Here is a 16,789-nt window from a genome sequence, read left to right as displayed (position 1 = left end):
GCATAATGGAGTAGAGCGAGGCGGGTGATCGTTTAAAAAATTCTGCACTTTCCGTAGCGGCGTTCTCTGTTGTTTGGTGGCCAAACAATGTCGTATTTACTAGTGCCCTCGCATTACTCCACCTTTAGACATGTTCGTATGTAGCCTTGGAGGAAGTCCAGCCCCTGCTTGAGAACCAAGACTGGCGTCGATGACATTTTCTCTCGGCTAAAACGGGGGTAAAGTTTTGAACCGTGGGTTCGCTATCGTATGGTCAGAATGAATGTGTACGTTCGCGAGCATGGACCGTTCCATGGTTTGAAAGAACGTCACTAACATCGTCAATCTGCTAGAGGTCAAGTTGTCTTCGAAAGAGCTGTCTGGCCCCTCATCCTATGGATACCTGGTCACCGGCTAATCGTCCGTAAAGTAAATAGGTTAAAAATTATCCTGCACAAAAAGGGCTGTGGCGGCACAACAAATGCGGCTGGATGTGATGCCATTATTGCCGGGAAATTCCAGGAATTAGAATATCTACTTCAGGTTGGCAGAGATACAATTAGTGCTTCCACGACCGTCTATGTTTGACAATTTGGAACTTAGCCATGCGGCTTTATCGTCTATTGTTTTGTTCATGGACATGCCCCAACTAATTCAACGATAGGCCCTCCCTAACTTTCTTGTCCTCCTCAAATTCCTTCCTAATCCTCCCCGCAACGTCATCATCGGACAAGACGTTCCATCCTGCGATGGCCATCCCCTTGGCAGTAATGATGGCTAGCTCGTGTGCTTTACTTGTTGCAGCTGCGCCAGTGAAACTCGGGGTATGGTTAAATGCGCCTGGATCTGCCGGGATAGCGAAGCCGCCGTGGAAACCGGGGCAAATGTAGGTTACATTACCTGCAGAATAATATTCAGTTAGCATTGGTAGCTGCTCTCCAATATCGCAGAATGTGGTATGTATGAGATGGGCCAGAAATGTATGATCTCCAAATCTTTCAGCCACGCCAACCGTATTAACTTACCCATATCAGTCGAGCCAGAATTTATGACCCCAGTGTCGTAAATAACGGGAGAGCCGAGTGCATCCATAGCAGATGCGTAATTCGAGCAGAGAGTCTTGTTTGGTCTCAGATCCGCATACTTGTTGATACTGCAGTAGATCGACGAAAGTTAGCTTTCTCTGGTTCGGTACCGATGATCAACTTCGCAAAGCCGAAGGGCTTGTGGTTTCAACTAACATTTCATATTCGACCGAACAACCCGTTGCTGTTGCGGCCCCGTCAAAGCATTTTACAACTCTATCCTTCAGAGCCTCCGCTTCGTTCAAAGTTGTACTTCGACAATAGTAGTCCACTGATGCACTGGCCGGGATGATATTCGGTTTCAAACCACCCTCGGTGATCACACCATGGACCCTCTCATACGTCTGCATCTGCTGTCTCAGCATTGACACGCCGTTATACGCTAAGCAGACCGCATCGAGGGCGTTGACGCCTTGCCACGGCGCCGTTGCCGCGTGAGCTGGCTTTCCAATAAAGTGGGCTCTAAATTTGACATTTGCAGTGGACCTGCAATATGCAACGCCTGTTACCCCATCTGGAAATCTTTTGTGTGCTGCAGGATGGACCATTAGACACGCATCGACATCTTCATATGCTCCAGCTTCGATGATGTGGAGTTTTCCACCACCCTCTTCCTCTGCCGGGGTACCAATGATCCTAACTCGACCAGGCAGCTTTAATTCCTTCAAGACAGCAGCCAGTCCAATGAAGGCGCCAATTGATGATGTGGCAATGAGATTGTGACCGCATGCATGGCCAATTTGCGGGAGGGCATCATATTCGGCGTTGAAGGCCACAACGCGGCCGCCACTTCCATATTCTGCGACAAAGGAAGTCTTGAGGCCATAAGCATGTTTTGTTACGGTGAACCCAATATCCTGGAGCATAGCAGTGATGTTGTCATGTGCCATAAACTCATTGAAGGCCAGTTCTGGGTTGCTGTGTATCTGCCCATGAAAATCAGTGACAACCGCCACGGCCACAAGAGACTACACTGGAAAGAGATACAATACCTTTGCATTTATCTCCTGCAAATCCTTGTTGTGCGCATCAATAGCCTGCACGATGATATTCAGCGAGGCTGATGTCCACGGAGCCGAGTTTGGATGATGAAAAGTCACATCCCTTTTAACTTGAGTCATCTTGGTGCAGATATATCGATGTTGGTTATCAGTCAGGACGAGGTTATGTATTTCGCTGAGATAATGGAAAACTCCCGATGATAATAGCGGCTATAAAATGATTTCTCAGAGACGCAAAAACAATTCAAGCTGAATATTCGCTTAAATAGACTAACTGCCTGCGATAGGTTTAGTAGCAGTCAACCTAGATGTACAATTGAGTGTTACTACATCAAAAAGCCTATTGCCAATTCCCGATTGAACTCACGGATCGAGGATCAGCAGACATGTTAGGGCCGACCGAGATTAGCGGAGGCCTTGCATCTGATTTCGGTTTTCGGCGTTTAGCAATTACGCCCACCCGCCAGGCTTTGTGAAACTGATCGCCTAACACCGATTTCCGCGTCCACCGCGAGGTGATACTGGAACTTGATGGGGACGAGACTTTAATTTATCTGAAAAGTGCGTCATTCTTTACGCAATTCTTAGCTCACTGATACCATTCTAGGAAGTGATAAAACTCGTCCGCCTCTTCTACGCCATTATTATTGGCTAGCGAGTCATGAGATATGTATTTTTTCGAGTTGTTGTCTCAGGGATAGTTGCTATGGTCTCTACCAACGGTCCCGGATTCCTCGTTTGCACTTGCCTGTTCTTAGGTTCACGACCTAGTCATGAGAAGTTCTCCGAAAATGACGACTGTGAATATACACGCCACCGATACCAGCATCGGCTTATGTAGATCTTTTGTTTTGTAGAACCCAGGGGCGAGATTTTGGCACCCAATCCCCCCTTGGAAGTCATATAAAATTAATGGATACCTATTGATCATGAATCTTCTGTCTCGCAACTATACCTTTATTCTCTAGGCATCATCGGATCAAAGAGTTTAATTTCCAATTATGGCAGAGACCAAAGCAGTTGATTCACAGGATGATTTTGTAGAAGGCCCTGTAGTGTGCCCTTCTCATGACGACGCTCGAAGTGAACATGTTCGGCTGTGGTATTCGGTGCGGAGATGGCACAAACTCGTTGGATATTGCGTCGCCCTCAGTTCTGCTATACTGCTTTATGGTTACGACTTCGTTATCATCGGAACAGTGTCTGCAATGCCGGCGTTCAAGTAAGTATTTCTTTTTGTAATGTTTTGCTTGTTCAGAGAGAAGCAAAAGCTTACCAGTTAGACACAACTTTGGCCGCGAGCTCAACCACTCCTATATCATTCCCACGGCCTGGCTTTCGCTCTGGAGTGCTGTTGGCCCTATAGGTATGATGGCTGGATCTATCACTGTTGGACATCTCCAGGATCGCCGCGGCCGTCGTGCATCGCTTGCTTTGGGCAGCATGCTCTCGGCAGTCGCCATCGCTCTGTGCTATGTATCCGATCTTCCCGAGTCGATAGATTCGAGGAGGGGTGTGTTCTTGACTGGCAAATTATTTCAAGGCTTTGCGACAGGGATGATGCTCTGTGTCACGCAGACATACATGTCCGAGGTGTTACCTACAATTTTGCGTGGTCCCATCATCGCTTGCTTCCCCATCTTTACTCTCCTGGGCCAGCTCCTCGGCGCTGTTGTCGTCCATGTCTGTCTTAAATCCAAATCAGCGGAGTCATACCGGATCTGCTTTGCCTCTCAGTGGGTTCTTTCCGCTTTGCCGTTAGTGGTCGCGGCGTTTTTGCCGGAAAGTCCTGCCTGGCTAAAGCGCAGGAACAAAAACGATAAAGCGCTCAATTCTGAACAGCGGCTCGGGATCGCTGAATTTGATACACGCGTCATAGTAGAGGACCTGCGAGCCTTCAGTGTCTTCAGAGAGCAGACACGCAATTCCAATAGTCCTAGTTACGTGGACTGTTTCAAAGGGACTCATCGACGACGAACATTCATCATAGCGTTCGCCAGTATCCTGCCACAGCTATTTGGGCTTACCCTGCTCGCGAATGCTAGCTACTTTCTTGAGATAGTGGGTATGGATGCAAACAATAGCACTGTTTTCTTGATTCTAGGCATTGCCCTAGGACTTATCTCAAATACAGTCAGCCTGTGGACTCTAAATTCCGTTGGCAGAAGGATACTAACGCTGACGACACTGGGTATCGCCGCAATATTATGGCTGTCTATGGGCATTGCAGGATGCTTCTCTGGGGTCGTGATAACCTGGTACGTTTTCACAGCAAGAAGAAATGAAAAATAACGCGGAAAAAAATATTGACATAATCCTAGGTATACCGCAGTCTCAATGATGGCGATCATTGTGGTCTGTGGTGTTGGCGTTTGGCCAGCGTCTCATGTTATCGCAGCGGAGACTTCATCGCTACATCTGCGCGCCAAAGCTCAAGGTATTGGCTGGTTTTCTTTCGCCTTGACCTCGGTGATCTTCTCGCTCGTTCTACCGTACATCTACAATGCGGATCAGGGCAATCTTAGTGCCAAAACAGGCTTTGTGATGGCCGGGTTCACTGTCATGGGTTTCATCGGCGCATATATCACAATACCTGAAACCAAAGGGCGAACTCCAATGCAGATTGATCGCATGTTTGATCTTGAATTGCCCGCCGGAGAATTTAAATACTGGCAGAGCGGTATAGCTTCGGACCCGCATATGAACGAGCGAATGACGGCACTACATCACTAATTATCTTCAGCGATCTGGGGTAATCGAAGCGTTTATCATACTGCTACTGGTGACCATGAAGGATTTGGTGCTCGCAGTGGGAACCGAGCCGTTGGTGTTGGAGAGGTTCCCTACTTTGATCCTGAGAGGGAGTCCCGACGGGAAGATCTGGGTATTGTGGATGATCTTGCGCCTTGCCATCTGTAGTAGACCTCCTAACTGTCTGGTCTTGTTCTTTAAATTAGCTCGATTTGTATCAGAGTGTATCCATGATCTGTTAGTGCAAATTACCAGGTTGAGATTTTTATTTATTTCATATTAATCGTGGCCTTTACACACTCCCAGCATTCCCAGGTCTGCCACAGAAACCATTTCGACCCGCTCACTGAGCAAAGGCGTGAGCAAACCTGAGCACAGAGAATATCCACTACGTATGTTGGTTCCAAAGCATCATGTTCAAATTTTACTACACCTGCATACATACTGGAAGGTAAGAAATGTATGGTTCATGACAATTTACACAGTTCGGTCAATATTGCTGCTCAAATCCGTCTAACATGGGTAAATCATCGCCAACCCATAAATTATCGGCGAAAATACCATCAAAGGGATGCCTAATATCCGCATTGCCCCAAGGCAGACTGTTCTGTAAATTGATTGGAAGATCTTGAAGATCCTGAAAGAGATCGGGAACGGGAAAGTCGAAAGACTCAGGACCTACGCCGCAGGCGTTATTGGGCTGCTGGAGAGGTTGCATATGAGACTCGAGACTCTGTGTGGCTTCTGGTGGAGTGGCCACCTGCAATGGCTGCCCGAGTCCAATAGGGTTCTGTGTAATACTGCCGCCTAGGTTTAATTGCTGCGCTTCAGATGCTCTTTGAACAAAATCTACCGCTCGGTTAATGATTGTTTCGAGCCCGTCGCGGTAACGCTTTAATCTTTGGTTCCGCTCAGCCATTGAAAACAATGCCGAGGAACAGGCACGGAGATCATTTGACACATTTGGAGTCCAAAGGCCGGGAGATCGAAATACGCAAAAGCTGCTTTCGAGTTTAATCAGTGTATCTAATGACCAGAAATAGTCCACTTACCACATCGTGAGACCGGCCATGAAGACTGAATTGACGAGTAGAAACGAGTAGCCGCAAGAGTCTCTTTGTCGCATCTTCTTGAAAATCTGACACATCTGTCCCGAGGAAAAGAGGCAATCGCTCATAAGTTTGTCTTGAGGATGCAGGATACCCAAGAAGGGTTGTAGGAGTATGCGGATAGAGTTGTGCCAGTGCATATGCACAAAATCTCCCTCTTGTACGTCAAGGCATAGCAAAGTCTCTTTGTACTCCAGCAAAGAAGACAGGAGAGGAGCGATGTCCGGAAGTAAAGTGGAGATATGCTTGTCGACGCGGTAGATGCGTGTATGTATTCGAGACACTATTCGTTGCAGTTGAATCAAGGCTATGAATCTTCCAAGTCTTGCCGTCTGTGGTATTCCTCGACTGCTTGAAGGATAATTGAACATCCTATTAATCATATCATCACTGTCCATCGAATCCTCTAAATTTGACGGAGGTGCAGCATCAATTTCCTCTTCAGCAATACTAAAAGGTCTTCCCGATGATGAGGCCGTGTATCTCTCCATGAGATAAACGCTCCAAAAAAGCCGGCGTCGCAACTCCGCTTCATGAGGGCCGATTCTTCGATAACAAGCCTCTCTGTGTAATCCAAAGTCCACGCAGGTTCTCATTGCCAGTCCAATCATATACCAGACACTCGAGTTTGAGTTCGACCGAAGGTTGTATAGAGCAAGCAGAAGCGTTGCCTCTATGCTTCCAACCGAAATAGATTCCCTGAGGGTCGGATCGAACTGTAGTGCGGCGATCAGAAATGCATTAGGAGTTGTCGAGTCATACATTTCTGTCATTTGACATATTGCAGCTCCGATTGCATAGACCATGTATAATTTGAATCGAACAAACTGCGCTTCTAGGGTAGCTTCAGGGGGCTGGTGTCTTCTGGCGTGCGATTGATAAATCTCGATTTGATCCAAAAATGGGAGTCGCACGTGCATGTTTTTGAAATACGCATCGAGAATTTGAGATCCTACTGTGTCATCGGGAGGATCAGCTTTGGTTTCGTTGGTGTTTGGTAATATCGCTTCGGGCTGCTGATTGCACCCATTGATGGGCAACAATTTCATTCCGACCGTGTCGTGAACTATTCGACTGATATTCTCCGCCACTGAGAGACCGGAGGATGGCCCGAGGTAAGTTGGTTCTTGGCTATCTTCATGGCACAAGGTCAAAAAGCGGACTCCGTCGCCTAAATGACGCTTCTTCATGCCTGGAGGACGCAGCGAGGTATTTCCGGACACCCCTGCGGTCTCTTGAGGGCCTTCTACGGCATCGGGTGCATTTCCCTCTATCGCTGCAGCCAGCCGAGCTTCCAAGTCTTCAATTCGATGTGCTAGCGCCCCTTTAGACATGGCATGGTGCCATGAAGGGACGCTCACGGACCGCGAGCAATGTTGCTTAGAGGATTCGCAGTTGGAGCAAATGGGGAACCCAACGCATTTTTGTTTGCGGCGGTAACAGCGGCCGCAGGATTTTGGAATGCGCTTCCTAATTCTTGACTCTGGTTCCATCAGGTCGATGCGGAAAAGCCTGAGATGATGTTGAGATGGCAGAAAACCTTCATTATGCCTCCCGCGAGAGCACAGGTTTTGAACGGGAAGTGTGGTAAACAGCGGGAGATAAACGTTGGAGGATTAAAAAAGTGGGTGGGCGGTGAGGGTAAAGGTGTGTCAAGTTGAATTCGGAAAGTTCCGATTTACACTAGCAAAGCCCTTCACAAATCGTGCAGAAGATTGTTCGCAAAATGGCTTCCTACTAAGGTAACCAGGCAACTGATGGCGGGGCAAAAATGGCGGGGAAAAAGGGGAAACCGACGTAAACCCTCGACCACCACATAGTCCTCGGTATTTTTAGTTGTTAGGGCCCGATAGGTAAATCCTCAATAGCTGGTGACAGTGATTACCTGGGAAGAATTTATCTGTCCTCTGACCATCTATCCCGAGTTTACTTCCTTAATTGTCGTTGGATCGACCACCCCGTACATCAAGAGACACCAGATTCTTCAGGACATTATCTCAATCACGGAAATACTCGCAGATATGGAACCAACATCAACAAAATCATTGCTCTACAATACGTCAGCAGACGGGAAAGTTGCCTATATCACTCTAAATCGGCCAAAGCAACACAACGCCATTGACCAGCACATGCCCCTCGAGATACGCGCAGCAGTCCGAAACGCCAACGCGAATCCCAATGTTCACTGCATTGTACTCAAGGGTAACGGTCGTGGCTTCTGCGGGGGCTATGACCTCGACATTTACGCCGCTAGCGCTCAGCGTGGGGAGACAGCGGGCAGCCAGGACCTCAGCAAAGGCTATGAACCGTTCCAAGATTATATAGCGATGAAAGAGTGCACGGATTGCTATTCTGAATTGTTTCACAGCTACAAACCGACAATTGCGCAAGTCCATGGAGCAGCAGTCGCGGGAGGAAGTGACATTGCCTTGTGCTGCGATCTTGTTGTCATGGCGGAAGACGCGAGGATCGGCTACCCTCCAAGCAGAGTGTGGGGGTGCCCAACGACTGCAATGTGGGCTTATCGTATTGGAGCGGAAAAGGCCAAAAGGATGCTCTTCACGGGTGATCTCATTAGTGGCTCCGAGGCTGCGGCCATGGGTCTTGTTCTCAAAGCCGTGCCACACGCACAACTAGAGGAGACGGTCAATCTTCTCACAGAGAGGATCAAGAGCGTCCCCGTCAATCAGCTGTGGATGCAAAAGCAAGTTATCAACAGCACAATTGAGGGTGCTGTTGGCTCGAGTCAAAGGCTAGCGACTATCTTTGACGGCATCACGAGAAACTCGCCCGAGGGTGTCAATTTTCAGCAGCTTGCCCAGCGCGAGGGGTTTAAAGCGGCAGTATCAGCCAGGGACAAAGGGGGAAGAACTGAGGAATACAGAAAGAAGTGGAAGAGTGTACTATAGCCTAGCAGAGAACGAGGGAGAAAGATGTCCGTTATAACACATGCCATGACCGCTCTTCTTGCACGGATATTCCATCAGGCAAGACCACCAGTAAATACCTAGTAGCACACGACCTACCGATCGGCCTGACCACGAAAGGAGGTAAAAGGCAGTCAAGCCTCGACCTGCAGCTGTTGGAGATTTGGGTGGCCTAACAATGTATCGCTGCTTATGCTCAGCCACCATGAGCGCGAAAACACGCCTTATGTTCATCATGCTCTCCGGGAGACCGGTTGTCCACAAGTAGCGAATGCCTTTTTGAAACGGCGACTACCAGGTTTAGCATTGCAAACCATCGTTACCCGGGTCCCACAATCGGTTTCGACTAGAATGACCGTACTGGCATAAAAATATCATGTGATAGTTATCGCCGGCAAGCCCGACTTGAGGGTGGATAAACTGTAAACATTCGTGGGGCTGAAATTTGTCATAATACTTATGTTTTAATTGTCAAAAACAAGCGGGGCTGAGTTATTTGAGCACGACAACCAATTATGGGCTAGAATGGACAGAGCCATGTGCTCATCCTCGGATTCTAGCTCATTAATGGCCACTCAATCCTTTAGCCCGCCCATTTCCCCTCTCAAGATCATTTAACGACTGCAGTTTATTCACGAAACGGTCGTTACGCTCCAGTAGTCTGCCACCACCCTCAAATACTTGGCCTTGATCAACGTCAGACTCCAACTCGAAGCCCTAAACAAACCGGTGCACCATGCCAACGACTAAGAAAATATCCGCTCAAGAATTCAAAACATGGCTCGATGGCGCGTTTATCGGTAGCCCCGCTGACGCACGCTCTCACTGCGAGCAAACAATGAGCCCGAACTACCTTCGTTTCCAAGCTGGCGGCGACAGAACGGACTTCGAGCGCGCTGTGGAGAAAGTCGCATTTTTTCGGGCGAACAGCAGAAAGTGGGAGAGTAGAGTGCATTTCTTCTCGCAGGATGATAATAAGATTGCTGCGCGGCTGATTTGCAATATTGCCATTGGGGATCAGCCAGAACAGTGTATCGAGTTGATGTTTATGGCAGAACTCGATGATGAGGGTCGGTTCGAGTTGGTTTGGGAACAGTCTGCTGAGTATTCAGGAGCGAATAAGGAGAGAGATAGGACCTAAGTCTGTAGGACAATGCCCGCTTGAAATCTAAATTGCTCTTCCATTCAAAGGGCTACTTTAACTCCCTAATCTCCAGCAATACATTTTGCTGTACAAGCTTAATATACTACGTAATGGAGCTCTAGTGGAGTGCATGATCTGCGCCCACTTACCCCACACGGAGAAATAGCTCGGAGAATCTGGCAACAGTCCAATCGTGGTTTGTAGACATTGATCACCAGATACACATCCCACGCGCCCCTCACGATCTGACTGCAATCTAGACTGGCTGGTCAGTAAACCTTGGAATATAAATAATCCCTCTTTAACCACCCCTACCCTGCTAGACATCATCTCAAACAGGAAACAATTCAATCTTTGATATCACAACTACAAATACAAAAATGGGTACCACCGGCATTCCCAAAACGCAAACCGTCGCTCTTGTTCGCGACCTAGGCGGGACGGTTGAGTTTAAGTCTGACTATCCCGTTCCCACGCCGGGAACAAATGAAGTCCTAGCCAAAGTACTATACACCGGAGTTTGCCAGAGCGGTTCGTTCCTCCGTCCACCCTCTCCATCCAAGCCAACGACCAGATCAATGCCTCACACGCACACACACAATATATACTAACATATATAAATAAAAATAAAAAGATCTCCACACCAAAGCCGGCACAGCCGCCGGACCCGACGGCAAGCCAATAACAAAAATCAAGCTCCCGCACGTCGGCGGCCACGAAGGAATAGGACAAATCGTCGCGCTAGGCCCAGATATCACACATAGCCACGGGCTGAAAGTCGGAGGACTAGTGGGGATCCGGTTTTCTAGTCGCATCTGTCGGCGGTGCGAGTTTTGTCTTGCTGGTACGGAGCAGTACTGCATTAAGAGTACCAACCATCTCCACCATGAGGATGGTAGCTTTCAGCAGTATATTGCGCTCGATGCGGATTATTTGACGGTTCTTCCGGATGATGTGGATCCGAAGGTTATGGGGCCGGTGCTTTGTGCAGGGTTGACGGCGTATAAAGTATGTTTTTCTTATCGTCTGACCTTGAGGAGAAGGTGAAAGGAAGCTTATGATGGAATATAGGCGGTTTTGAATACCAATGTTCGTCCGGGAAACTGGTTGGTTGTTGTGGGTGCCGGAGGTGGTCTTGGTCATTTGGCAGGTATGTGTTTCCTATTTCTCTGATGGCACAAAGTGTATGATTCATGCGACTGACATATACACAGTTCAATATGCAAAGGCACAGGGCGCATTGGTCATCGGCGTGGACACCGGTCCCGGAAAACGAGACTTCGTCCTTGGCATGGGCGCCCAGGAATTTATCGACTTTGCAACCGAGGATCCGATCCAAAAGGTACATGCCATCACAGGACTAGGCGCACACGCCGTGGTTGTGACGGCGGGTAATGCAAAGGCCTTTGCACATGCATGTGAGATGCTGCGGGTCGGAGGTACATTGAGCTGCGTGGGTATTCCCCCCGGAAGCCCGTGCCTCGAGACGCCTATCTGCACAATCGTCATCAAGGGCCTGAGGATCACTGGGAATCTTGTGGGTTCCTTGAAGGAATGCATGGAGGCAGTCGACTTGGTGCGTCGGGGTGTGGTCAAGCCGGTTATCAAAGTCAGACCATTCAAAGATTTACCACAGGTTTATGAGGAGATGGAGAAGGGTGATATTGCTGGTAGGATTGTGCTCCAGGTTGCCGAGTGATGTGAGGTGTCATAGGATAGGTTGTAACTGCCAGCTCGAGTCATTTTCTGTCAATACACATTGTTCGGCAAGATCACCACATGGTGAATTCTGAGCTTCTCCGTTATTCTGTACGCTGTGAGACTCGGCTGCGTGCGGTATACACCACCTCAGATTGATCACTGTATCGCAGAGCCCAACAGATAATAAACGAGCCGGGGCCATGACAAGAGCTTCGGCGGTCTTGTTACGGAGAATAGAGTTTAGCACAGAGTCCTGCTCCAGAAAAGGTAGAAGTTTCTGGTACAATGCATGCAAGAAATCCTGTGGTCCCAACTCGAATCCACTATAAAGCCCACTGGTGGAAGTGCACAGAACAGTATCTGCAAGGGAATTTGCAACTTCGAAGCATTTAAGTAACTACATGGGGAGTGTTAGCCGAGAGCACAAGGGCAAAGTAGGCAAGAAACCTTACCTGGTCTCTTCCTAGAGGGAGCAAATCTGCTTCAGAGAACCATCGCAATGACTGAAGCAGATCTCGACCAATCTGGGAAGGAAAGCCGAACGTCATGACAGCCTTATCTGCAGACGAGGACAGTAGACCCAGAGACAAGGCCTCTTGCCAGAGGATTGTTCGCATCCATTCACGGGTAATGTGGTAATCTGCTGTTCGTGTTGAGACGTGGTCTGGTACGTTCATACGTAGTGAGGACAGTTTCGTTTCGGTATTTGTCAAGTCTGATGGCGCCGTTATTCCAACGCAGGATTTACGCGTGACTGAGATGCAGTCGAATGCGAGAAAAAGCTTGGCCAACTCTAACAAGCCTCGGGCATGAACGTTTGGTGATGTACCAAGCTCAAGGGGTAGCAATGGCAATGGATCTTTGTATGACGGAGCAAGGCCGATATGAAGTGCATACCCCCTTCCAATAAGTTTTTGGTGACAGTATATACGCATTTCAGAGAAGCTTACCTCTCGGATACCCAGAGCAGCGGGAAGACCAGCTCACAATTCGCGATCAGTGGCCCATCCAGCCCCGATACATTCGTCTGCCTCTCATCCAAGCCCAGAATCTGAGCTCGAGCGATAGCCTCTTGAATAAACATCATCGCCCTGGTTGGCTGGTTGACCTTTGCATAATAGACGTGCAGGAAGAAGGAGACTAAAATGCTGCTAATGTCAGGGTAATGTTCGATTTGCGAGTTTTCGTGTTCGCGCATCCAGAGGCAAGCCTGTGCCAGTTCAGCGCCATCCACGGCTCGGTCCCCAACGTCAAATGGGGGGAGCTGCAGTTGAGCCATTGTGGCTGCGCAGAGTGCTGTTGCAAGCCGTGATGTATTTCCAGTCGTTTTATCCGGTTCGATGTCGACTAGCTTTTGAAGCAAGGCATCGGCATTGACGACGGGCCATACACTGTACGAGTGGTGCTGGTACAGACGCACTACCGAGGAGAGGACATCCTTCGAAATGCGAGCGAAAGTACCTTGCTGTCCTATATAGCAGATATTCTCCTGGACACCTTGTACATCATCTTGGAGGCCTGCAGCAGCAGTCTTGATTTCTTGCTGATGACTGCCAGCCGGGCGGCGCCCTTTAGGCCCTCGTTTGCGCGCCGGTCTAAAATATGTACATGGTACACGTTTTATAGCGCTGCGGCAGGAGTCACAGGGCCAGGAGCCACTGCATTTGATTTTGCGGGCGATGCAGATGTCGCAGGCTCGTTTGGGGGCCATATGTGGTAGGACGGTGGGATGCGGAGGGGAAGTCGGCAGCTTTGCCGATCTATAAGATGGAGAGTATTATCCGGGAAGTGGGTCAGCGTGTTAGGGCTAAGTTCAGGTGTATCCAACGAAGCTATCCGAACTTTTAATTTTGACGGAACAAAGATCATGCATTCTTAGCTATAGAATATCATTAACGGATGTAGTACTGCCCTTATCACTCTACTCCCAGGAAGACTGACACCGTCTATTCCTATAGTTGCGAGATCGTGGTCTCAAAGTCTTCTGGCTCTCGGCCTAGCAGTTCGCGCAGTAATGGGGACGCGACACTGGCCTCGCCTTGACGGAATGCTTCGAATGCAGTTGCCCAGGGCTTGGAGAGGTCTACTCCACGATAAGTGAAATTTGGCGGCACCTGAGACTGCCGCGCAAACTCCTCATCCGAGACCTGACGGATCCTCACCGGCTTCTTTGCGATTTTGGCCAGAATTTCCACGGTTTCTTTAAGAGTCAAGGCCCGGGAGCCTGAAAGAAGAACAGTGGAGTTACGGTATTGGAATTTCTTTGGCTCTTTGGCAAAGATTCTCAGAAGCTCCGCTGTTCCCTCGCCGAGTTCTTCACGCTTAACCCAGGCAATTCCCGGCCCAGAGCCGTCGTGTGCAATCTTGATCTCGTCGACTGGATTGCGGGGATTGAAAAAGGCCGTGTAGAGGGGGTACGACTCAGAGTAAAGGCCCTCGCGTACAATTGTGTAGGCGAATCCGGGATGCTGGTGCCTGCATTCTTCAAGATGCTTCTCGGTATCCAAATGAGCGCGCATTACATGCGCCACAGTTTCTGTGTTGGCTTCGCTGCCAGTGAACCCGGCGAAGCCCAGGGACCCGTAGAAAATGTATCGCACTCCACTGCGAAGAGCAAAGTTGATTGCCGCCCTGTGACGCTGCAAGTTCTCGAGGTTAGTTGCCATCTCTCCGATGGAGGGAGCCCTCCCGGAACACCGAAGTCTCACCTCAGCTCGGTGCTCAAATTCGACCGAGGGATACGATATCAAGAATAAAGTTTCGACGCCATCAAAAGCATGCTCGAGCGACTTGTCATCGTCATAATCAGCCTGCCGGACAGTCGCTCCGGCAGCAGAGGCCAAGTCCAACTTGGCGGGATCCCGAGCGACAAACACGAGGTCTTTGGCAGGAAAACGAGGAAGAAGATGCTTGACAGTGCTGCCTCCGATGCCCCCCGAGGCGGGAAAGACGCCGATTGTGTGGCTGGCCATTAGAAAACACGAGATGGATTATAGGTTTAACAAATCTACTTTGCCGAGACAAGGTAGATTGTTTTAAAGCATAGATTCGGGTCCCCTTCCTCTCTCGGTTTTAAATGCCCTGCTGATCGGAGAGTTTTCATGACGAGATGAATTGGAAATTAAGCATCCAAAGTGGGACTCGGGAAAATCACCGCAGACGTGATATCCACATCACGGACCGACTATTAAGACCACGGGTCTAAATGTCTCCGAAGCGGCTGCTTTGATTACTGAGCTATGCCCTGTAACTATCTTTGCTGAAATGTAACTCGTTGATGTACACCAAAGCCGATGGAAATGTCAGAGTTCCGGAGCAATAGTCAATAACCGGCGCTGCGAACAGTCTCCGAGATCTCTGATACACAGTCCACATAGGGCACTCCGGAAAGGCCGGCTAACTCGACCAAATTTTTGGGAATCAAGAGCTGTTAATGTGACTGCCTGTGATTTGTCTCCGAGTGAGTACTGCTCCGACTCTTAACCAGTAATTTTCTCTTACAATCTACGACTTGTAACTATTTCAACTGCGACCTCTGTCAAACTACCTACTTTTTCTCGTAACCATTACAAATTAATTTCTATGGGTAGGGTGAATGTGAAGTATGGGCCTAATTAGAATGGCATCTCACGTCACCTCCGATCATCTGCTCTGAGCAGTCCTGAGCGCTCGGTGACGAGTGTATGGCTGACGTATAGACTTACCACGGAAAATGGCGTCCAAGGTAGCCATTTTTAGCGGCAGACTTACCCTCACGTAGCGTTGTGGTGTATCAAGGATTCTTTGTTGTGGCGACGCGCGCGTGGTGACATGAGCGTCTGATGGAGGGGCTACTATCGTAAAAACTTCCAGCTATGCATCCCGGCGCGTTAGGGCCTATTATAGCACATCGGCTTCGAAGCTTCATTCCGATTCTGGCTTGAAATTGGAGCTACAATTAGGAATGTCCTTTTGAGCAAGATATGGAGAATAATTTTCATATCATGTAAATATGAAGCTCCACAAAAAGTTTCCATTTTTCACTTATTGTTCGGGCCGAGTGGGTTGCGGCCAGTTGCCGGGAAGGTCCAAGCCGTAGATAGATGCTCGACGTCACCGGTGAGCACTTGGGCCCCGCATTTCTGTCCCGCCCTCTAATTTCACTACTCTCCACATTATTATACCCTTCATACTTAAATCATCCTTCATCTTCTTTCCTTCCACTGTGCTCCTATAACACGCACCAGCCTATCCTCGCACCCACACACAATGGCCGAAAAAGCTCTCGCCGCGCCCAGCACGGACGTATGGACCCTACCCACCTCGCACGGAAAACCTACAATATACTAACAACCCCCAAAAAGGCCCAAGTCCTAATCTCCCAAGAAACCAGCCCCGAGCAAACCTTCACCACCTTCACAACATCCACAGCCTGGACACTCGGCACAGCCCTCCGCAACCGAATCCTCTCCCTCCCACAAAGTCAACGCAAACCAGCCCTAATCTCCATCGCATTGGCAACAGCAACACCAAGCTCCGGACCACTGCATGTGATATTCCAATGCGCAACAGAGAGCGGCACGATCCCAGACAATGAGAACTGGGTGCGGCGGAAGCGGAACACCGTGCTGCGGTGGGGCGTGTCGAGCTGGGCGATGCGGATGAAAACGGTTGGCGGGTTAGGCGCGGGTGCGAGTGCGGCGGAGATCGAGGGGGCATTTGTGAACAAGTATGCACTGGCTAGTGCTAATGGCGGTGCTGTTGCTGATGAGTATGCTATTCATGGGGGCGGGTATCCGGTTAGAGTGCGTGGGGTTGAGGGTGTTGTTGCTGTCGTGGTTGTTTCTGGGTTGAAGCAGGAGGATGATCATCAGGTTGTGGCGGAGACGGTTAGGGAGATTGTTGCGCAGGGGGTTTAGGGATGGGTTGTCTGGTCTGTCTATGGGAATAGTGTACAGTCGTGACCGTTATTGCCTTCCACGTCGGAAACAAAGACGCTTTTTCAAACCCTAATCACATGAGACACTGAACTTATTGGGAATCGTGCGTAAATAGCCAGTTTTGTACGTACTCAGTAATAATACCAGATATTATATGATACCAGTATGAAAGA

General features: G+C 49.1%; 9 protein-coding genes across 9 annotated transcripts; 5 read left to right on the top strand and 4 right to left on the bottom strand.

The window, feature by feature from the left end:
- Positions 1 to 628: 628 nt before the first annotated feature.
- Positions 629 to 2,185, bottom strand: N7474_001179 (M20 family metallopeptidase; the record flags this gene model as incomplete). The annotated part of the gene is made up of 4 exons (XM_057192594.1): positions 629 to 879; positions 1,005 to 1,132; positions 1,221 to 1,990; positions 2,057 to 2,185. 4 exons carry the CDS (start codon positions 2,183 to 2,185, stop codon positions 629 to 631), a joined length of 1,278 nt encoding a protein of 425 aa, XP_057057547.1.
- An 881-nt stretch (positions 2,186 to 3,066) lies between these two features.
- Positions 3,067 to 4,798, top strand: N7474_001178 (uncharacterized protein; the record flags this gene model as incomplete). The annotated part of the gene is made up of 3 exons (XM_057192593.1): positions 3,067 to 3,287; positions 3,349 to 4,323; positions 4,387 to 4,798. 3 exons carry the CDS (start codon positions 3,067 to 3,069, stop codon positions 4,796 to 4,798), a joined length of 1,608 nt encoding a protein of 535 aa, XP_057057546.1.
- Positions 4,799 to 5,306: 508 nt separating this feature from the next.
- Positions 5,307 to 7,259, bottom strand: N7474_001177 (fungal specific transcription factor domain-containing protein; the record flags this gene model as incomplete). The annotated part of the gene is made up of 2 exons (XM_057192592.1): positions 5,307 to 5,817; positions 5,869 to 7,259. The coding sequence occupies 2 exons, from the start codon at positions 7,257 to 7,259 to the stop codon at positions 5,307 to 5,309; spliced, it is 1,902 nt and encodes a 633-aa protein (XP_057057545.1).
- A 687-nt stretch (positions 7,260 to 7,946) lies between these two features.
- Positions 7,947 to 8,834, top strand: N7474_001176 (secondary metabolism biosynthetic enzyme; the record flags this gene model as incomplete). Its single annotated transcript, XM_057192591.1, has 1 exon — positions 7,947 to 8,834. The coding sequence occupies one exon, from the start codon at positions 7,947 to 7,949 to the stop codon at positions 8,832 to 8,834; it is 888 nt and encodes a 295-aa protein (XP_057057544.1).
- A 754-nt stretch (positions 8,835 to 9,588) lies between these two features.
- N7474_001175 (uncharacterized protein) lies at positions 9,589 to 9,993 on the top strand (the record flags this gene model as incomplete). Its single annotated transcript, XM_057192590.1, has 1 exon — positions 9,589 to 9,993. One exon carries the CDS (start codon positions 9,589 to 9,591, stop codon positions 9,991 to 9,993), a length of 405 nt encoding a protein of 134 aa, XP_057057543.1.
- Positions 9,994 to 10,376: 383 nt separating this feature from the next.
- N7474_001174 (zinc-dependent alcohol dehydrogenase) lies at positions 10,377 to 11,695 on the top strand (the record flags this gene model as incomplete). The annotated part of the gene is made up of 4 exons (XM_057192589.1): positions 10,377 to 10,527; positions 10,631 to 11,004; positions 11,068 to 11,146; positions 11,211 to 11,695. 4 exons carry the CDS (start codon positions 10,377 to 10,379, stop codon positions 11,693 to 11,695), a joined length of 1,089 nt encoding a protein of 362 aa, XP_057057542.1.
- Positions 11,696 to 12,643: 948 nt separating this feature from the next.
- On the bottom strand, positions 12,644 to 13,408 carry N7474_001173 (putative C6 transcription factor; the record flags this gene model as incomplete). The annotated part of the gene is made up of 1 exon (XM_057192588.1): positions 12,644 to 13,408. The coding sequence occupies one exon, from the start codon at positions 13,406 to 13,408 to the stop codon at positions 12,644 to 12,646; it is 765 nt and encodes a 254-aa protein (XP_057057541.1).
- Positions 13,409 to 13,649: 241 nt separating this feature from the next.
- N7474_001172 (uncharacterized protein) lies at positions 13,650 to 14,669 on the bottom strand (the record flags this gene model as incomplete). The annotated part of the gene is made up of 1 exon (XM_057192587.1): positions 13,650 to 14,669. The coding sequence occupies one exon, from the start codon at positions 14,667 to 14,669 to the stop codon at positions 13,650 to 13,652; it is 1,020 nt and encodes a 339-aa protein (XP_057057540.1).
- A 1,276-nt stretch (positions 14,670 to 15,945) lies between these two features.
- On the top strand, positions 15,946 to 16,595 carry N7474_001171 (DUF967 domain protein; the record flags this gene model as incomplete). The annotated part of the gene is made up of 2 exons (XM_057192586.1): positions 15,946 to 15,981; positions 16,041 to 16,595. 2 exons carry the CDS (start codon positions 15,946 to 15,948, stop codon positions 16,593 to 16,595), a joined length of 591 nt encoding a protein of 196 aa, XP_057057539.1.
- Between the last annotated feature and the right edge of the window lie 194 nt (positions 16,596 to 16,789).

This window comes from Penicillium riverlandense, assembly GCF_028828495.1.
Source record: "Penicillium riverlandense strain IBT 135883 chromosome Unknown utg000001l_segment0_segment0, whole genome shotgun sequence".
In the NCBI taxonomy this organism is placed as follows: Eukaryota; Fungi; Ascomycota; class Eurotiomycetes; order Eurotiales; family Aspergillaceae; genus Penicillium; species Penicillium riverlandense.
Note: the sequence above shows the minus strand (reverse complement) of the source record. Positions and strands in the feature narration are given on the sequence as shown.